General features: G+C 64.8%; 3 protein-coding genes across 5 annotated transcripts; all 3 read left to right on the top strand.

The window, feature by feature from the left end:
- Positions 1-858: 858 nt before the first annotated feature.
- On the top strand, positions 859-9,276 carry KIF1C (kinesin family member 1C). The gene is made up of 22 exons (XM_082300526.1): positions 859-980; positions 2,062-2,185; positions 2,448-2,524; positions 2,594-2,773; positions 2,858-2,923; positions 3,323-3,501; positions 3,585-3,696; positions 4,253-4,330; positions 4,423-4,488; positions 4,612-4,687; positions 4,764-4,842; positions 4,941-5,062; positions 5,496-5,608; positions 5,712-5,791; positions 6,031-6,106; positions 6,196-6,275; positions 6,371-6,465; positions 6,750-6,833; positions 7,113-7,275; positions 7,360-7,417; positions 7,756-8,367; positions 8,625-9,276. The coding sequence occupies exons 2-22, from the start codon at positions 2,080-2,082 to the stop codon at positions 9,117-9,119; spliced, it is 2,997 nt and encodes a 998-aa protein (XP_082156652.1). The 5' UTR covers positions 859-980; positions 2,062-2,079; the 3' UTR covers positions 9,120-9,276.
- Positions 9,277-9,493: 217 nt separating this feature from the next.
- On the top strand, positions 9,494-15,034 carry PCOLCE (procollagen C-endopeptidase enhancer). Its single transcript, XM_082300527.1, has 9 exons — positions 9,494-9,959; positions 10,354-10,471; positions 11,012-11,270; positions 12,682-12,806; positions 13,220-13,356; positions 13,753-14,021; positions 14,139-14,312; positions 14,394-14,634; positions 14,910-15,034. Exons 1-8 carry the CDS (start codon positions 9,829-9,831, stop codon positions 14,534-14,536), a joined length of 1,356 nt encoding a protein of 451 aa, XP_082156653.1. The 5' UTR covers positions 9,494-9,828; the 3' UTR covers positions 14,537-14,634; positions 14,910-15,034.
- A 222-nt stretch (positions 15,035-15,256) lies between these two features.
- Positions 15,257-20,015, top strand: LRCH4 (leucine rich repeats and calponin homology domain containing 4). Of its 3 annotated transcripts, none has more exons than XM_082300501.1 (17): positions 15,257-15,576; positions 16,001-16,145; positions 16,220-16,346; positions 16,428-16,533; positions 16,614-16,750; positions 16,819-16,892; positions 16,981-17,077; positions 17,173-17,230; positions 17,317-17,363; positions 17,450-17,496; positions 17,586-17,663; positions 17,872-17,911; positions 18,021-18,117; positions 18,198-18,244; positions 18,348-18,440; positions 18,873-18,935; positions 19,892-20,015. In XM_082300501.1, the coding sequence occupies exons 1-17, from the start codon at positions 15,378-15,380 to the stop codon at positions 19,967-19,969; spliced, it is 1,533 nt and encodes a 510-aa protein (XP_082156627.1). In that variant the 5' UTR covers positions 15,257-15,377; the 3' UTR covers positions 19,970-20,015. The 3 variants fall into 3 exon arrangements, with proteins under 3 accessions (XP_082156627.1, XP_082156628.1, XP_082156626.1); XM_082300500.1 differs by lacking the exon at positions 19,892-20,015 and adding an exon at positions 19,014-19,551 and having other exon boundaries at positions 15,260-15,576; XM_082300502.1 differs by lacking the exons at positions 18,873-18,935; positions 19,892-20,015 and adding an exon at positions 19,014-19,551 and having other exon boundaries at positions 15,258-15,576.
- The last annotated feature ends 56 nt before the right edge of the window (positions 20,016-20,071 follow it).

Genomic DNA, 20,071 nt, shown 5'->3' with positions numbered 1-20,071 from the left:
CGTTTTCAGGGTACATAACCACCAAATAATAGTATTTTCGATTGCACGAAGACTGCGGCTGCTATTGGGAATAAACTTTCTCGAGGCCGTTTTGAGGATTCGGAGGCCTTTTGGAGCCATTTTTGGGCCCTACCTGGAGTAGAGGGCAAGGGTTCTCTGTGTCGTGGGGGGGTCCTGAGAGTGAGGCGAAATGGAAGAAAAATGGGCGAAAATGGAGGAAAAAGTATGAGAAAAAATTAGGGAAAGGGGGCCACGAGGAAAAAAGTGGAAGCAGGAAAATGGGGGGAAGGGGTGAGGGAGGGGGAGATGATGCAAAAAAGAAGAAAAGTGTGAGGAGAAAACGGGAGAAAGAGTGAGAGAAAAGTAGAGCGAACGATTGAAAAAAGTGAGGGGACAAACCTGTGAAAATTTGAGGGGAATAAAGGGAGAAGCCTGAGAAGAAAAACGGGGAACAGTGTGATGAGAAAAGGGCCAGAACAGGGAGAAAGGGTAAGGGAAAAACGTGTGAGAGAAAAAAGGGGAAAAGGGAGAAAAGTGAGAAAGAAAATGGAGAAGCTCAGGGAACACGAAGTGAAAATCGTGACAAAAAATGTAGGACAACCTGTAGGAAACGAGAAGGAAGAAAACGCCGAGGAAATGGAAAAAAATCATATAACAAAAAGAAAAGTGTGAGGAAAAGAATGGGGAACACCCGGAAGGAAAAAGCAGAGAAAAATGTGAGGAAAAAATCCGGAAAATCCTGAGAGAAAAAGGCGGGAAAAGACTTCTCATCTTCACCACGCTGGCCCTTTAAGAGGGGGCGGAGCGCCGGTCCCCGCCCCTCTGACGTCACGCTCCAGGCCCCGCCCCCGCGCCGGCCCAGCCCCGCCGGGCCCGGGCGCGGCCGCAGCCCCGGAGCCGCCGCGGAGCCGCCGGGCGGGGACAGCGCCGGCGACGGCCCGGGAGCCCCCGGGCCGAGGGGATGCGGCACCGCGGGACCGGTGAGCGGCAGTGACGGGGCCGTGGGCGCAGGTTTGGGGGGGTCTCAGCGCTCGGAGAGCAAAATCGGGGGGGTCACAGGGGCGTAGGGGCAGGTTTAAGGGGGCTGTACGGGGTCCTGGGGGGTCCGAGGAGTGTGGAAAGTGGGTTTCAGGGGCTCCCTGGGGCCTAGGGGCAGATTTAGAGGGGTTATAGGGTAGTTTGGGTCTCTTTTGGGGTGCTAGTTTAGGGGGTGTCACAGGGGGTTTGGGGGGGCTCAGGTCCCTGAGAGGCAGGTTTAGGGATCCTGTAGGGGAGTTTAGGGGGTTATAGGGGTGTAGGAATTGGGTTTAGGGGGAACAGAGGGTCATAGGGGCAGGTTTAGGGGGACTATAGGGGAAGTTAAGGAATGTCAGGCGGGTAGGGAGCAGGTACAGGGGTCCCACCGGCGATTTGAGAGGTAAAGAGAGTGAGCTTATGGGGTCACATGGGTGTAGGGGCAGGTTTAGAGGAAGCTATAGTGCAGTTTGGGGATGTCTCGGAGTGTAGACGCAGATTTAGGGGTGGTATAGGCAGTTGATGCCAGCATTGGGGTCTCTCAGGGTCACGGGGTCACGGCCCTTGTTTTCCATGGTGGGGGGCCTGAGGCCCGGGGATGGGACCCCCGCATTTTGGGAGGGGGTCAGTGACAGTCGGGGGCGGGATGGGAGGGTGTCATGTGCTGTTTATTCTGCCCTGAAATCACCTGGGACCGGGGGGGATCCGGGGGGCTTCTCACCCCCGTCTTCCTCTCTCCTTTACCCCGAATCTCACCCTTTGCCCCTACCCCTGATCTTTGACCCTGCCAAAGTGCCACCTGTGCTTTTGGGGTGCTAGGGAGGGTCGCGGGGGGGCTCTTTCATCACCACCTCACCCGGCACCACCCCGGGTTATTTTTAGGGCTCTCCTTGGGCCGGGATTGAGGGAGGGACACAGATCCAGGCCCCCCCCCCCCCCTTCCCTCCCTGCAACCCCGGCTGGGGCGTTGTTGGGGGTGGGCGTGGGCGGGGGTCCCACACACCTCGCAGAGGGCTCCCGGGAGGTGACGTTGCCATGTCGCGACAGGGTGACGCTGTCACGGGCATGGCGGGTGCCTCGGTGAAGGTGGCGGTCAGAGTCCGGCCCTTCAGCGCACGGGAGAGCAGCCGCCAGGCCAAGTGCGTTATCCAGATGCAAGGAAACACCACCTGTGAGTGGGGGTCACGTTGGAGGGGGGGTCTCGAGAGGGAACACCCCAGGGGTGGGGGATTGCGGTGTGGGACCCCCCCCTCCGCCCCCCCCCCCCCCAACTGTCCTTGTCCCATGCTGGCCTCGGGCCCGGAGGACCAGCTGCTGCCGGGCTAAAAATAGCAACAGAGAGGTTTCTGGGGGGCGTGACGGTGCTGTGGGGGTTGAGGGTGACGTGGGGAGGGGGGGGTCACCCCAACCCCACTGTCACCTCTCCACCCCAGGCATCACCAACCCCAAGCTCCCCAAAGACGCCACCAAACACTTCACCTTCGACTACTCGTACTGGTCCCACACCTCGGTGAGTGCCGGGGCGGGCGTGGGGGGACCTGCGGGGGGATCTGGGGGTCCCTCACTCACTCCCTTGCAGGAGGAGGACCCCAACTTCGCCTCGCAGCGCCGGGTGTACCAGGATATCGGGGAGGAGATGTTGGCACACGCCTTCGAGGGCTACAACGTCTGCATCCTGGCCTATGGCCAGACCGGCGCCGGCAAGTCCTACACCATGATGGGGCGGCAGGAGCCGGGGCAGCGCGGGATCATCCCGCAGGTCCGGGGCCCGGGGGGCCTCCCGGGGGGCTTGGGAAGGGCTGGAGCCCCCTGCAGCCCCCAGCTCAATGGCGCTCGCCCGCAGCTCTGCGAGGATCTGTTCGCCCGGGTTGCTCAGGAAGGGTCACCTGAACTTTCTTTTTCTGTGGAGGTGAGGGGAATTTGGGAGTTTGGGAAGCATCTCCTGAACTCTCCTTCTCCGTGGAGGTGAGGGGGTTTTGGGGGTTCAGAGCGTGACCCCCTGCTTGCAGATCCCCTACCAGGCCATTTGGGTGTTCAGCTCTTGAAGACTCACCCCACCCCCCCCAGCAGTCTGGGGGTTCATCTGCCACCCCTCCCAACATTTTGGGAGCTCCCCAGCAGTTTGGGAGTTTCCCCATCACCATTTTGGGGAACAACCCCCAACATCCCCATCAATTTGGGGGTGTGCCCCCGAAGTTGGGCTTTCACTTGCCCCCAGTTTGGGTCTTTCTTCCCCACCATTTTGTGGGTTCACCCCCTCAACCTCCATGAGTTTTGGGGGCCCTCCTGACCGTGTTGGGGCCCCCAGGTGAGCTACCTGGAGATCTACTGCGAGCGAGTGCGGGACCTGCTGAACCCCAAGAGCCGGGGGGGGCTGCGGGTGCGGGAGCACCCCCTGCTCGGACCCTACGTGCAGGACCTGTCGCGTCTCGCCGTCGCCTCCTTCGCCGACATCGCCGACCTCATGGACAGCGGCAACAAGGCCAGGTGTGGGCACAGAGGGGCACAGGGGCACTCCCAATCCCCCAAATGCCCCCAGGCACCGAGGGTCCCCCCAAACTCCCCCGCAGGACAGTGGCAGCCACAAACATGAACGAGACGAGCAGCCGCTCGCATGCTGTGTTCACCATCGTGTTCAGCCAGCGCCGCCGGGACCCGCTCAGTGACCTCACCACGGAGAAGGTCAGGGGAGCCTCAGAGTCACACCCTAAATCTCTCCCACCCCAATTTTGGGTCACCCCAAAATCCCCCTGAAATGACCCTCTCGAATCTCCTGAGTCCCCCCAAAATTTGCTGTCATCTTCAGCCAGCACAGCTGTGACCCGCTGAGTGATCTCGCTGCAGAGAAGGCCAGGGTGCCCCAAAATCACCCACAGATTCCCCCAAAGTCACCCCTAAATCCCCCTGAGTCACCTCCAAAATTATCACCCAAATCCACTCCTAGAGCCCCTGAAACCACCCTCAAAATTGCCCCGTCACCCATTGTTCCCCCGAGTTAATCCCTGCTGAATTCCCCCATGCTCCTGAAAATATCCCCAAATTCCCACCAAATCCCTCCAAGCCCCTCCCAAACATCGCCAAATTTCCCCCACATCCGTCCCAAACACCCCCCACAATTCTCTCCACTCCCTCAAATCACCCCCACAAGCCCCCCAAAGTGCCCCCCAAGTCCCCTCACCCCCCCATTTCCCCCCTACATTCCCTCCTAGATCCCCCCAAATCCCCCTGCCCCCCCCAGGTGAGCCGCATCAGCCTGGTGGACTTGGCAGGCAGTGAACGCGCCGATGCCTCGGGGGCCAAGGGCATCCGCCTCAAGGTGAGCGGTGACCCCCCTGCACCCCCCGAAAAGAGGGGGTGACTCCCCCCAAAGCCCTTCTGAGCCTTGCTTCCCCTCCTCCCCCTCCCCAGGAAGGCGCCAACATCAACAAGTCTCTGACCACTCTGGGAAAGGTCATCTCTGCCCTGGCCGAGGCGGTGAGTCTGGGGGCCCTGGGGGGCTGTCGCCCCAATCCCTGTGGCCTCCCACCCTCAGGGGTCCTCTCCTTTTTTGGGGAGCCCTCACGACCGGCCTGTTCCCTCTTCCCTCCTCCCAAGCAGACCAGCAAGAAGAAGAAGCCGGATTTCATCCCGTACCGGGACTCGGTGCTGACATGGCTGCTGAAGGAGAACCTGGGTGGGTTTGGGGAGGAGTGGGGGAGAGTGAGGAGATTTTTGGGGGTTCCCAGGCCCCCCTAACCCCATCCCCGCAGGCGGGAACTCGCGCACGGCCATGATTGCGGCGCTGAGCCCGGCCGACAGCAACTATGAGGAGACGCTGAGCACGCTGCGGTGAGGGAGGGGGCTTTGGCGGGCCCTCGGTGGGTTTTGGGGTGTGGGGAGGGGGGTCCCAGCCCTGATCCTGCCCCTTTTCTCCCCCTAACCCCCAGCTATGCCGACCGCACGAAGCAGATCCGGTGCCACGCCGTGATCAACGAGGACCCGAATGCGCGGCTGATCCGGGAGCTGCGGGAGGAGGTGACGCGGCTGCGGGAGCTGCTCAGCGCCCAGGGTGAGGGGCTGGGCAGGATTTGGGGGGCTGCGAGGGGATTTTGTGGGGCCGTGAGGGGATCTGGGGGGCTGTGAGAGGATTTAGGAGTTTCGAGGAGCTGCGGGAGGAGGTGACGCTGCTGCAGGAGCTGCTCAGCGCCCAGGGTGAGGGGCTGGGTGGGGTTTGGGGTGTGAGGATGGAGTTAAAGGGGTTTGTAGGGTCTGGGGGGTCAGATTTAGAGGGTTTTGTAGGGGGAACGGATTTGGGGTGTTGTTTACAGAGGGGTTTTGGGGGAAGAGGAGATTTGGGAGCAGAGCCAAGGTGGGGTTTATGGCACGGGGGGTTTAGGGGACAGTGTGGGGGGCACAGCTGGGGTGCCAGAGGGACAGTTAGGGTTTGATATGGGGGTGCAGGAGGCAACACTGCCCCACACCGAGCCCCCATCTCCCCCCAGGTCTCCCTGACACCACCCTCTCTGCCCCCCCGGCCGCGACACCCCCCACCCTCAATGGGGGTCCGGGGCTGGAGCCCCCTCTGGGCCCCACTGAGGCCATGGAGCGGCTGCAGGTGACCCCAAAACACCCCCCAGCCCCTCCCCTGACCCACGGGGAGTCTGTGACCCCCCTCCCCCAAACTGTGGGGTACCCCCCAAAATTGTTGCTCTTCGCAGGAGACGGAGAAAATCATCGCAGAGCTCAACGAGACGTGGGAGGAGAAGCTGCGCCGGACGGAAGCCCTGAGGCTGGAGCGGTGAGGGGCACCCCAAACCCCCCACCACAACCCCCAAAACACTCCCCAACCCCCCCAAATAACCTGAACCCCCCACAGCCCCACCAAGGTCAACCCAAATGCTCCTTATGCACTCCCCATATGCCCCCCCAAACCCCACCCCAACACTTCCTAAACTCCCCCAGACCCCCTCCAAAGCCCTCTGGGCCCCCCCCCCCCCACCCTCTTGGGCCCCCCCCAAATTCCCTGTGCCCCCCCAGGGAAGCACTGCTGGCCGAGATGGGGGTGGCTCTGCGGGAGGACGGCGGCACCGTTGGCGTGTTCTCCCCTAAAAAGGCAAGTCAGAGGGGGCTGGGGGGCCCCCACCACGAGGGACCCCCCCACCCTGACTCTGTTTTTATTTTTGTGTCCCCCTCCCCCAAAAGACCCCGCACTTGGTGAACCTCAACGAGGACCCACTGATGTCTGAGTGCCTTCTCTACCACATCAAGGATGGTGTGACCAGGTAAGGGGGGGGCTGTGGCACCCCCAAAACTCCTTCAGGCTCCCCCCTCAGGTCTCTTGGGCTCCCCCAATCTGCCCCATGCCCCCCTCTTCCAGGGTGGGCCAGGTGGACGTGGACATCAAGCTGTCGGGGCCATTTATCCGGGAGCAGCACTGCCTCTTCCGCAGCCGCCCCGACCCCTCGGGGGAAGGTATGGGATTCAGGGTGGGGGGCACCAGATTTTGGGGCGCCCTCCCCTGCCCTGCCCCCTCCTGGCACACCTTAATTCCTCTTTCTCCCCCCCAACCCCCCCCCCAAACGCTGTCACTGGAGCAGGTCACCGCAGCCCCCCCAGGTACCGCTCCCCCCGTGCCGGTGGGAGAGGGAGGGACGTGGTGCTGGGGGGGATTTGGAGCGGTTGGGGATGGGATTTGGGGTTCCCCTGCCTCAGCTGAGCAGGGAGGTGACTCGCCCTCCCCTTGTCCCCTCCTGAAGTTGTGGTGACCCTGGAGCCGTGCGAGGGGGCTGAGACCTACGTCAACGGGAAGCAGGTGACGGAGCCGGTGGTGCTCAAGTCGGGTAGGGACCCCCAACGCCCTCCCAGATCTCTGTGTGTCTCCCCGGAATCCCCCCCCAGATCCCTGTGTCTCTCCCTTGTGCCCTCCCAAAATTCTCCGCCTGCCCCCCAAATTCCCCTCAACCTCCCACAAATCCTGTGTCAGCCCCAAATTTTCCCTCAAACCTGTTATGACACTCCCAAACCCCCATTTCCCACCCAAGTCCCCCCAAAACTCCCTGTGACCCTGCCCAAATCTCCCCGTTATCCCCCTGTGACCCCTCCAACCCCTCCCCAACCAGGCCACCGCCTCATTTTGGGGAAGAACCACGTGTTCCGCTTCACGCACCCGGAGCAGGCGCGGCGGGAGCGGGAACAGGGGGTGTCCCCCGGGCCCCCTCCAGACTGGAACCTGGCGCAGCGGGAGCTGCTGGAGCAGCAGGGCATCGACATGCGCCTCCAGAGGTGGGGACACCCCCTGGGTACACCTGGGGACAGCCCCCGGGGATGGCCGCGGGGGGCTCACCCCGTGCGTGTCCCCCGCCCCAGGCTCCAGGACCTGGAGAACCAACCCCAGCTGGAGAAGGAAGTGATGGAGCAGCCACAGGTGAGGGGGGCATGTGGATCATTTGGGAATTCTGAGCTCCCCTGGCGGTTCCCTGGGTCACTTCAGTGTCCCCTGAGTGTCCCACAGGTGTCCCATTGGCAGTCCCTGAGTGTCACAGGTGTCCCCCAGGTGCTCTGGATGTAGTTGGGTGACCCCTGGGTGTCACAGTTGTGCTCTAGGTCCTCTTAGTGTCCCATGAATGTGCTGGGTGTCCCTTGGGGGTCTTCTGGCTATCCCTTGGGGGTCTCTTAGGTGTCCCTCGGGCTCCCCTGGCTGCCCGAGTTCCACGCTGGGCAGCGCCCACATCCCTCAACATTGTCCCCCACGTCCCCCCACAGCCCCTCGCCACCGACGACCCCCGGTGCTACGAGGCCGGCTGGCGCCTGATCTCATCTCTGCGCCAGGCGCTGCCGGCGCCCACCGTGCGCTCGGTGCTGCGCCGGGCCGGGCTCCCGCTGCCGGCACCGGGCAAACGCCGGGAGCCCCTGCGAGTCTACCAGATCCCGCAGCGCCGGCGGGGATCCCCGACCCCGTCCTCCCCGTCGCCGTCCCCGTGGGTGACCATGGCCGACCTGAAGGCTCAGGCTGTGCGGGAGCTGAGCCTCGAGGTGGCCCTGCGGGAGCCGCGGCCGGCGCGGCGGGAGCTGGAGGCGCTGAGCCTCGCGAAGCTGCAGGAGCTGTGCCGCCGCCACGGCAAGCGGGAGCCCACCGAGCGCGACGGATGGCGCGCCGTGGCCAGGGACGTGTGGGACGCCGTGGGTGGCGGCGAGGAGGAGGAGGGCTGTGGCAGCGGCGAGCCGGTGAGCGAGGTGGAGGGGCTGCGGCTGCACCTGGACAGGCTGGCGGGGATCCTGCGCGAGGTGAAGCGGCAGAACAGCGCCAAGGACGAGCAGATCCGCGCCCTCCGCGACCGCGTGGGGCAGATGGAGCGCGTCATCCCGCTGCCGCTGGTGAGGCACGGTGGCCCCCGTGCCCCCCAGAGCCTGACCCACAGCACAGACCACGGGGTCTGCATGGGGTCTGCCTGCCCACAGCCCGACCCACGACCTCTCGTAGCACCCCATAACCCCCTAACATAGATCCCGGCTGCCTCACACGGCTCCCTGACACCCCAAATCCGCCCCTTCCCACCCCACAACCCCCCCCTTCTTCCTGCCCCACAGCCTCCCCAGACTCCTCTAAGCCCCCCTCTCCTTCCCCCCCGCAGGACGATGGTGACGAGGCTGAGCCGTCTCCCCAAGAACCTTCCCAGGACCCCCCCCGGCCCAGCACGGACGGAGGGTCTCGCCCCCCGTCGCCCCCCTCAGCGGCGGCGGCGCGGCTGTGCCGGCTCATGGAGCAGGACCCGGCGTTCCGGCGGGGGCGGCTGCGCTGGCTGCGGCAGGAGCAGGCCCGGCTCATGGCGGGGGGCCCGCAGCCCCCCCAAGCCCCCCGCCGGTCCCCCCGCTTCCACCCGGCCCCCCAGGACTCCAAGCTGCGCTTCCCCTTCAAGAGCAACCCCCAGCACCGCCTGGCCTGGGGGGGCGGAGGGGAGTCCCCCCAAGCCGAAAACAGCCCCCCTCCGCCGCCCCCTCCCTCGGGGCGTCCCCGCCGAGGATCCCTGGACGGGGGGTCCCCGGCCCCCGCCGTGGGTACGCCCCCACCCCGTGTCCGCCGCCAGCGCTCGGCTCCCGACCTGAAGGCGCGGGGCCCCGTCCCTTAGGGGGTGTGGAATTTTGGGGACACGCCCTCCCCGAAATGGACAATCACGGCCTTTCCGCTCCCGCCCGCCCCCCACAATCGGGGGGGGTCTCCCGGCCGGGGAGGCCCCCAGCTGCTGTCACACTGCCCCCCCCTCCGCGTGTGTGTGTCTGTGGGAGGGGCCCTCGGTCAGGAGGGCCCCTCTTCTTGCAGGGGAGCTCCTAATTAATGGCGATCCCACTAATTAAAAAGCGCCTCATTTGTGGGCCCCCTCCCCCCATCCTGGTGCCTCCTCTCTGCTGGCCCAGCCCACTCAGGCCTGGCAGCCGCTGGCCGCGCCCCGGCCACGCCTCTAGGGGGGGGCCTAAGGGGCTCCCCGCCCGCACCTCGCGTTCCGGCCTCTTCCCGTTCGTGGTCGCCACGTGGGCGTGGCGTTTGAGAAATGGATTTGGCGTGGGTGCCCCGCCTCCTTCCCTGGCTCCTCGCCTTTTGGCTGCGGTGGCCGTGGCTCGTGCAAGCACCGCCCCTGACCCGGGCGGCCCCGCCCGTCCCACGCAGGCAGCGCGGGGCTGGGGCGGGGTCGTTCGTCCCGCCCCTTCGGGCGTGTCACCACGGGGTCACGCCCCTCCCCGTTCATCACCGCCCCCCCACCATCCCTCCCCGTGTCCCCGGTTCCCCCCCCCCCCCCCCCGCCCCCGTTCCGGCCCCATTCGCCCCGGCCCGGCCGAGCCATGAGCCGCTTCGGGCCGCCGCCGCTGCCGCTGCTGCTGCTCGGGGCGCTGGGGGCTCTCAGCGCTCCCCCGGCCGCGGGGCAGGATCCGGCCCCGAGCCCCCAGCCCAGCGCCCGGTCCAACGCCAGCAGGTAACGGCACCCCCGGGACAGGACGGGACCCCCCGGGACAGGACACGACACGGGACGGGACCTCCCCCAGAACGTGGCACCCCGGGACGGGATCGACACCCCCGGAGACAGGGCTTGGCCCGAGGCGGGACATTCCCAGGACAGGACACCCTCGTCCAGGACCCCCCTGCGGTCCCGGACACCCCTCTGGGCACCGGGACGGACCTTCTTGCTCCTCGGTTCAGAACCCCAACCACGAGCTAGGATCCCCCTTCAGACCCGGGACTGCCCCGAGACTCCCTGGAACCAGGAGCCCGCACAGCCCGAGACCCCTCTCCGGGGTCTGGGATCCCCCGAGCTCGGGTTTTTCCCCGGTCTGGGCCCCTCCGTGACCCCCTCCCCCATGTCCCCCCAGGCCGGTGTTCCCGGTGTTCCCGTGCGGGGGGGACCATCGCGGGGAGTCGGGGTTCATCGCCAGCGAGGGCTTCCCCCGGCATTACCCCTCCGGCAGCAACTGCACCTGGACCATCACGGTACGGACCCCCCCAGGGCACCCCGAAACCCAGTGACACCCTGCCTGCCTCCCAACCCCCCCCCCCGGTCACCATCCAGGGACATCCCAACCCCCCCTCGGGCATCCCAAAACGCCGGGGTTCCCCCTAGGCTGTCCCAGCTCTTCCCCTCCGTGTGTCCCCAGGTGTCCCCATGTCCCACAGGGGGCTGAAGGACAGGTGGTGACACCGCTCTGTGTCTCCCGTGTGTCCCCCTGATGTGACTTCATGCTGCCCCCCCCAGTAACCCGAGGGCCGAGTGGTCATATCCCAATGTCCCCAGCGCTCCCAATGTCCCCTGACGTCCATCATGGCCCTTCAATGTCCCCATGCCCTGCTAGGTCCATGAGGACCAGGACCAGGTGGTGACACCCCAAAGTGTCATCCAAGGGCCAGGCGGTGTCACCCCAAAGTCCCCATGTCCTCCCCAATCCCTGAGAACCAGGTGGTGATGACTCCCCAAAATCCCCATCATCCCCCAGCTGCCCAAGGGCCGGGTGGTGACCCCCTGATGTCCCCTAGGTCCCCGAGGGCCAGGTGGCCACCCTGTCCTTCCGCGTCTTTGACCTGGAGCCGGACCCTCTGTGTCGCTTTGATGCCCTCTCGGTGTTCGGGGGCCACGGCCCCGGGGCACCGCTTTTGGGGCGCTTCTGCGGCACCTTCCGCCCGGGGGCCCTGCGGGCGCCCCAAAACCGGCTCCGGCTGCACATGGAGAGCGACGGTGGCACGGCCGGGAGGGGCTTCCTGGCCTGGTTCAGTGCCGGCAGCCCCCCGACCAATGGTGGGTGAGAGAGGGGCTGGGGGGAAGACCCCCCCCCCCCAAAAATAAACCAAGGGGGAGGGAGCACCGCCGGCGGGGAGCAGGGACAATCCCAAGGGGACACCCCCAAAACCACCCGAAGAGATCCCTGGAAATGTGGAGAACTCCAAAACGCTATAGTGACACCCCCAAAATGTTGTGGAGACCCCAAACCCCCATGGAGACCCCCAAAACCCCATGGAGACCCCCAAAACCGTGTGGGCTGAGAGGCTAAAACACCTCCCAGGAGGTCCTGGGGATTGTGGAGTGAGGTGGGAAAAGAGGGAGAAGCAGGGGGAAAAACTGGAGTTGGGAAAAGTGTGAGGAGAAAACAGTGGGAATGAGGGAAAGGTGTGAATGGAAAAGGAGGGAAAGGTGTGAAAGTGAAAATAGAAGGGAAAACCCTAATGGGAGAAAATGTGAGGGGAAAGAATAAGAGGAAAATGAAGGAAAATTGTGAGGAAGAAATGGAAAAGGGTGGTGAGAAAACGGGGGGAAAGTGTGAGGAGAAACAGGGAAATGAGGGAAAAGTGCAAGGGAAGAAAGGAGGGAAAAGGTGAGGAGAAAAGAAGGGGAAAGTGTGAAGGGAAAAGGAGAAAAACGAGAGGAAAACAAGACAAAAAAAAACCAAAACGGGGGGGGGGGGAGGGGGAACTGAAAAGAAAAATTTTAAAAATGGAAGGAAAAATGAGTGAAAGGAAAGGAAAAGTCTGAGGGAAAAGCCAGAGGGAAAAACGGGGCAAAGTGTCAGGAAAAAATGAGGGCAACGATGGCACAAAATGGAGGGAAAAGCTGAGGGGAAAAGGGGGACAAGGAGCACTGCCGGCAGGGAGCAGGAGACCCCCACAACCACCCAAACCCCCACGGAGACCCCCAAAACCCCCACAGACACCCCCAAAACCACACGGAACATCCCACCCCCCCCCCCAAATCCACCGTGGAGCCCCCCAAAATCCCTTGAAAAACCCCATAGACACCCCGAAAACCCCCATGGAGACCCCCAAAACCACACCGAGCCCCCCGCAGACCCCTCCCCAATCCAGCCCAACCCTTTTGCAGGGCCCCCCCAGGGACGGCGGCGTTCGGGGGTCTTTAATAAACCCCATTTTTTCGGGGAGTCCTGGCACTATTTTGACGGTGAGTACGACCCCCCCCCCACCCCCCAAATTTACAAAAGCATTCCCGGGGGGGGGTCTTGCACCCCAAATTCCATTTCCTCCCCCAATCCCAGGGTGGTTTTGGCAGAGCCCCCCCCCCCCCCCAACTTCCCCCCGATTTTTGGGGGGGTCTCAGGGACAGAGGAGATGCCGGCGGTGCGGGACAGTGGGGGGGGGGATTGTCCAAACGTGTCTGTGCCCCCCAAAAATGTGACCCCGCCCTGCCCAACCCCCAGAGCATCAGTTTTGTGGGGGGCGGCTGGAGAAGCCCCAGGGGAGCCTGAACACCCCAAATTGGCCAGAGGAGAATTATCCCCCCGGGATCAGCTGCTCGTGGCACATCGTGGCCCCCCCTGACAAGGTTTGGGGGCTCCTGGGTGGGGAGGGGGGGGGGGAGGGGGGCGTTCAGAGGGGGTTTTGGGGAGGTTTGGGGCAACACCGGGGTCGTTTGGGGGTGTCAGGACATCTTGAGGCAGTCGGAAGGGATTTGGGGGATGGTTGGGGAGGGGGAGTCAGAAGAGCTTCGCAGGTGTCCCGGGGGGGTTTGGGGGGAGAGGAGGGATTGGGGGGGGGGGGGGTGAGTGAGAAATCTTTTGGCGGGGGTCACAAGGGGGATGTTGGGGATGGTTGAGGAGAGACCAGGATGGTTCGGGGAGGCTCAGGGGAATCTGGGGAGGGGTCTGAAGGGGTTGGGGGGACCCGGGGGGGTTCAGATGGAGCCGGAGGGATCCGGGGCCGGGGGTTTGGGCCTGAATTTGGCGGGGCGGAGTGCAGGTGGTGGAGCTGCGGTTCGGGAAGTTCGACGTGGAGCCCGACCCCCACTGCCGCTACGATTACGTGGCCGTGTTCGAGGGGGGGGCGCGGGACGACGCGCGGCGCCTCGGGCGCTTCTGCGGGGAGGAGACCCCCGGGTGAGCCCCCCCCGAGCTCCCGCAGCCCCCCCCCCGACCCGGCTGAGCCCCCCCAACCCTTTGTGAGGCCCCCCCCAAACTGTCCCGATCCCTCCTAAATCCACCCTGACCCCCCCCCCCAACCACCCTGACAGCAACCTGCTCCCCCCAAGCCCCTCCCGACCACCCCCCAAACCTACCCGGGACTCCCCCAAACCCCTCCCGACCCCTCCCAATTCCTCCCGTTCCCTCCAAACCCTTCCTGACCCCTCTGATTACCGCCCCCTCCCCGGGACCCCTCCGAGCCTCATCCTGACCTTCCAAACCCTTCCTGACCCCCGCAAACCCCACCCTGGACCCCCCCAGCCCCCTTCGTGTTCCCCCCAAAGCCTCCCCTGACCCCCCGTGTCCCCCCAGCCCCATCCTGTCCAGCTCCCCGGAGCTGCTGGTCCAGTTCGTGTCGGACTTGAGCGTCACCGCCGACGGCTTCTCGGCCACCTACACCCTGCGGGACCGGGGCAGCGCCCCCGAGACCCCCCCCCCGAAACCCCGGGGGGGCGGGAAGGGGAAACCCCCCCCCAGTCCCAAAGCGGGGCCTCCCACGACCCCCCCCGCAGGGACCCCCTGCCCCCAGCGCTGCCGCCGCGCCGGGACCCTCCAGAGCAATTTCTGCAGCAGCGATTTCGGTGAGAAAATGGGGTCGGGGAGGGGCAGGGGAGGTTGGGCCCCCCCCCCCCAAACCCCCAACCACGGGGGCGTCCGAGGTTTTGGGGTGCCTGACCCCCCCCTTGCTGTGCCTCCAGTGCTGACGGGGACGGTGAAATCGGTGTCGCGGGGGTCCCCCCAGGAGCCGGGCTGGGCCGTGGTGTCCGTCCTCAGCCTCTACAAGTCGGGGGGCCTGGGGGTCCCCCAGCCAACCAAGGGGACCACGCTGCGGCTGCAGCTGCCCTGTCACCTCTGTCCCGCGCTCAAGAAAGGTGGGTGCGCCCGGGGGGGGGGCCTGCAGGGGTCTCTGTGGCCCTCCAGGTTCTGACACCCCCTCCCCAAATCTCTTCCAGGCTCCAGCTATGTCCTGATGGGGCGGCTGGGGGGGGATGGGGGAGCCCTGCTGCCCCCCGACGCCTTCGTCGTGCCCTACCGCCCGCAGCAGCAGCAGGTTCTGGGGAACCTCAGCAAGAAGCCGTGTCGGGGGACCCCCTGAGACCTCCCGGAGCCCCCCCCCGGGGCCCCTCCGGAGCCCCCCGAGTTGGGGGGACGCCCCCCGCACATATGCAAATAAAGGGTGCAGCGCTGGAGCATGTGAGTGAAGGTGCTGGGGGGACCCCGCCCTTACTCCGCACTCAAGGGGGGCACAGATTGGACCCCCCAAAATGGGGAAGGCCGCCGGGGGGGCTCCCCGTGACGTCCCCTTTAAATGGTGCGGATTCTTTATGAGGGGCGGGGGCGGGGTTTCGGGGGGAGGGGCCAAGAGAAGGGCGTGGACAGTTGGGGGCGTGGCTCCCAATAATGCCGGGGGCGGTGCTTACCTCTGTTCTGCCTCTGATTGGCTTCCTTGCTCCTTCCATGCTTGTCAGTCATTGCTCTCACTCCTGATTGGTGGAACCGTCCCGCCCCGCCTGGTCCCCAGGCTCTCCTAATTCCGCCTTTGCCTCAAGACGATTGGTTGCTTTGCACATCAATCTGGGGCCTCCTCGAATCCGATTGGCTGCTGCCACCAAAATTTTCCGGGCCGTTGCCAAGCAACGGGCTCCGCCTTCTCGCTCGCCGTTGGTGAAGTGTGCTTTAGCTGTGATTGGCTGCAGTTGAGCACCACACCCACCGCGGCTTGATGACGATTGGTCAACTTACCTATCAATCAAAGAGGGAACTTCCGCCTCTCTCCTGACGAAGCCCGCCACTCGCCCTCTCCGATTCGCCACCGTCCCGCGCGCCCCTTGTTCTGATTGGCTGCCGCTCTGACCCCGCCCCTGTGGCGGGGTCCGGAAGTGTCCGCGGCTCAGTCGGGCAGCGGCGGCCGCGGCGAGCGGAGCTCCGGGGCCGCCATGGCCGCGGGGGCGGTGGGGGCTGTCACGGCTGAGCTGCCGCCGCCGCCGCTGGGCCGCCTGCCCGGAGGAGCCGGCACTGAGCGCGCCCTGGAAGAAGCAGAGGCCTGCGGCACCCTCAGCCTGGCCGGCCGGCGGCTGCGCGCCTTCCCGGCGGCGGCGGCGCGGCGCTGGGACCTCAGCGACACCACACAAGCCGGTGAGGCCGCGGACCGGGGGCAGGACCCCCGACCCTTCTCCATACCCCGGGGTCACTCGGGATGTTTCCCCCCGCCCAGGGGAGGCTGCGGGTGCCCCACCTCTCTCGGCGCCTCCCGGAGCCCGAGGCCTGCGGGGAGGTGCCGGAGGCGGGTGAGGAGGCGCCGGGACGGGACGAGCCGGAGCGCCTGGTCCGAGCGGTCCGGCGGCCTCAGTTTCCCCCTCGCTGCTGGGCGGGTCTGAGTCCACGAACGGGGCGGTTGGGGGGGCATCAGCACCCCTGTCCCCGGGGATCTGCGTCCCTTGTCCTTATCCCTGAAGATCTCTTGTCCCCATCAGTCCTTCTCCCTCCCTGAGGGTTCCCCGTCCCTATGGGTCCCCGTCCCTGTCCCGCATGTCCCCCCGTGTCCCCCTCGTCCCTCCAGACCTGTCCCGGAACCGTTTCGGGGAGGTGCCCGAGGCCGCTTGTCGCCTGGTCTCGCTGGAGGGGCTCAGCCTGTACCACAACTGCCTGCGCAGCGTCCCCCCGGCCATAGCCAACCTCCAGGCCCTGGCGCACCTGGACCTCAGGTACGGCCCAGCCCCGAGAGGGCGATTTGGGGGGGGTCCAGCAGCGCCCCGTGACCCCGCTGTGCCCCCCGCAGCCGCAACCAGCTGAGCTCTCTGCCCGCCTGCCTCTGCCTCCTGCCCCTGCGCGTCCTCAACGCCAGCAACAACCGCCTGGCCCAGCTGCCCCCGAACCTCGGCGCCCTGCGCACGCTGCGGCAGCTGGTGAGCGCTGGGGCACGGGGGTCGAGCCCCGCGGGGGTCGGGTTGTGTTGGGACCCCCCTGACCCCCGCTTTGCCCCGCAGGACGTCGGCTGTAACCGGCTGCGGGCGCTGCCGCCGGGGCTGGGGCAGCTGCGGGCGCTGCGGGACCTCAATGTGCGGCGGAACCAGCTCTCGGCTCTGCCCGAGGGTAGGTGAGGGACTCGGGGCGGGTCCCGCCGCTTTGGGAGGGTCCTGTTGATCCCTCGCGTATCCGTATCCCCCCCTCAGAGCTCTCGGAGTTACCCCTGGTCCGGCTGGATTTCTCCTGCAACCGGGTGGTCGCGATCCCGCGCTGCTTCCGGCGGCTCCGGCACCTCCAAATGCTGCTGGCGGACAACAACCCTCTCCAGTTCCCCCCCGCCCACGTGAGTGGGGCCCCGGGGGATCCCTCGACCCCCCAAAAGCTCCACCTGACACCCCTGTGCCCCCCCAGATCTGCCTGAAGGGCAAAGTCCACATTTTCAAGTACCTGGAAACCGAGGCTGCCGTCCACCCCCCCCCAGCATGGTAAAGGAGGGGCTCAAAGAGGGGGGGGACCCCACTGTCCCCTCCAGGGGGGTTTTTGGAGTCTCTCAGCCCTGTTTGCCCTCTGCAGTCCCCCGGACGAGCCGTGTCCCCTCTGGCCACGGGGGGGGCTGGACTCTGGCTTCCACAGCGTCGACAGCGGCAGCAAGCGCTGGTCAGGGAACGAGGTGGGATTTGGGGGCATTTTGGGGGGCAGAGGGAAAATTTGGTGTGTTCCTCAACTGACTCCCCCACCCTGCACCCCCCTTTGGCACCGTTTCAGTCCACGGATGAGTCCTCGGAGCTGTCCCGGCAGCACAGGGAGATGCGCAGTGGGGCAGGTGAGGGGGGTGGAACCCCCAAAACCCCCCCCGGGACCTCCTGTCACCTTCTGGGGACCCCCCTGTCACACCCCTTGTCCCCACAGCTGGTGACAGTGACCCGGAGCAGCTCGAGGAGGAGCCCATGCTTGAGGTGACATAACCCCCCCAACCCTCCCTGAACCCCCCCTCAAGTTTTGGGGTTCCCCTCCAAATCCTGGGCCCCCCTTTGTCCCCCAGGAGCAGCAGAGCCAGACCCCAAGAGGTGACACCCTCGAGGATATCAGGTAAGGGGCTTGGGGAGGTTTGGCAGGTTCAGGGACAGTTTGGGGGCTCAGGGAGGATTTTGGGGGGTTTTGACTCCCCCTCTCCCTAGAGGGGTCCCCACTTCCCGGAGACGCCCCAAGAACCTGGAGGTGTGGAGAGAGAGGGAGAGGAAGAGGAGTCGGGACAGGTACTGGGGGTTTAGGGTTGGGAACTGGGGACAGGGATTGGGAATTGGGGGCTGGGATGGTGGATTTGGGGCTGGAAATCAGGGATGGGACTGGGGACGGGTGGGGATGGAGGGGGCAGACTGGGACGGGGATTGGGGGTGGGTTTGGGACGTTGGGAATGGGATCAGGGGACAAGGGCCAGGCACTGGCTGCTCTCACTCCCCACAGGAGCCCCCCCCAGAGACCCCCCCGGACGACGACGATGCCGGTGAGGACCTCGTTAGGCTCAGTCCTAATTAACACGGGTCTCAGTTACCCCTTCCTCCAGGCTCAGCCCTAATTAACAGGAGTCTTAATTACTCCTCCACTTCCCCCAGGACCCCGACAGAGCCCCCGGCCCCCCCTCCACCCCCCCAAAACCCAGCACCTGCCTTGGCCCCACCTCCTCCTCCTCCTGCAGTGCCCCCAAACCAGGTAGGACACGCCCCCCCCCCTCTTGTACCCTCCCCCAGTGCCCCCCCCAGGGTGTGACCCCCCCCAAATCTCCCCCGCAGCTCCCCCGGACCCCAACCAACGGGAGTTGATTGCTGAGATGCGCCAGGTAATGACCCTCCCTCCCCTCCCCGTTTATTTTGGGGGGGTTTGGGGGTCTGCTCCCCCCTCACATGTTTTGGGGGGTCCCTGCTGTGACCCCATCCCCACAGAGCCTCGAGGCGCTGCTGCAGCTGCGGCTCCCGGATGAGTTGGGGGACTCGGAGCTGCTTGGCCGTGTGGCCGCCCGGCTGCGCCCCTGGGCTGTGAGTGGGACCCCCAAAGCCCCCCCCCCCGGAACCCAAAAACACTCCCTAAAATCCCAAAACCCCCCCACATCTGCCCAAAACACCTCCCTGAAATCTCCACAACGCCAAAACATCCCCCCCAACCCCAAAACATGCCCCTGAACCCTGAAAACACCCCCCGACCCCCCTAAAACCTCCCAGCACCCCCATTCTGCACAAAATCCTTCAGAACTCTTCAAGACCCCCCTACCCTCCTCAGACCCCCCTAGAACCCCCAAATGCCCCTGAACCCCAACCTCTCCCCTGACTCCTCTCATTACCCCAAAACCCTTTTTTATGTCTCTGGCACCTGCGTAACCCCAACAAACACCCCCCAAGCCCTCCACGCCCCTTTTTTTTTTTTTAATTTACCCCCCCAAACCCTCCCTGACCCCCCTTTTTCCCCCCCAGAGCCCCCCCAGCACCCGCCGGACGCCGCAGCCCTTCCCCTGCCGGCGCTCGGGGGTCCCCGAGGTACCGTTTTGGTGGGGGGGAGGTTGATTTGGGGGGGTCCTGCGCCCTCCCACAGCTGACACGGGGTTCCCCCCCCAGGTGAAGCCCCCCCGTCCCCGGCGCACCCCCCCCGGGCTGCTCTTCGCGCTCTTCTACGGCCTCCTCATGGCGCTGCTCGTCGCCGCCCACCGCGCGCTCTTTGGCTGCTGAGGGACCCCCAAACCCGGGGGAGCCCCCCCAAAAGCTCGGGGGAACCCCCAAACCCCCGGGGGGGGGTCCCGCCTCTGCACCTTTCCCTCCCCCCCCCTCCCCTTTTCTTGTGCCTTAACGCTGGGGAAACTGAGGCAGGGAAGGGGGAGGGGCTGAACCCCTTTTGCCCCCTTGGGGGTGTGATGTTAATTATTCATATTATAATTAATTATAATGAGTTATGAGTTTTATTATTATTATGAGTTGTTACTATTATAATGAGCTATTATAATGAGCTATTATAATGAGTTGTCATACGGGACTGTGAGCATAATAAGTTAATAATTATAGTTAATTGTAACTTAATTATAATGGAAAGATGTTAAAATACAGATGACCAAAATTTATTGTAATTAATTATTATTAAAATTATTATATTTAACTATTATATCGTTGTTATTATAATTAATTATAATCATTATTTTGTGTTCTAAGTATGGATAGCTCCCCCAAACTTATACTTGGTACATCCCCGTCTCTGTGTGACGACTGGGGGGGTCACCGGGTGGGACCAAAACCTGGGGGGATGTCACTAGTTTTTTTTTGGGGGGGGGGGGGGGAGGTGGTTTCAGTCCTGTCCATCTCCTGCCTGCCACTGCTGAGCTTTTTGTCCGTTTTTGTCTTTTCTGCGCCCAAAAGGGGATGCTCCCCCTCCAGCTACGCTGTGTCGCCCCCCGTTAACCCCCTCCCCAAATTAACCCCCACTAATTCCCCCCTTCCCCCAGCAGGTACTGGAGGAGCTGAGCCCGGCCCGAGCCCCGCGGGGGGGTTTGGGGGTGTCGTCCCCCCCCCGAGACCACCCTTAATTCCCCCCTCCCCCCCCCCGCCGGAGCCTCAGCGAAGCCCCGCCCCCAGCGCAGACTCGGCGCCATCTTTGTTGAGGGCAGGCGGCCCCGGCCGTGCCCTCA

The sequence above is a fragment of the Coloeus monedula genome (assembly GCF_965178545.1).
Source record: "Coloeus monedula genome assembly, chromosome: 40".
Taxonomy (NCBI): domain Eukaryota; kingdom Metazoa; phylum Chordata; class Aves; order Passeriformes; family Corvidae; genus Coloeus; species Coloeus monedula.
Note: the sequence above shows the minus strand (reverse complement) of the source record. Positions and strands in the feature narration are given on the sequence as shown.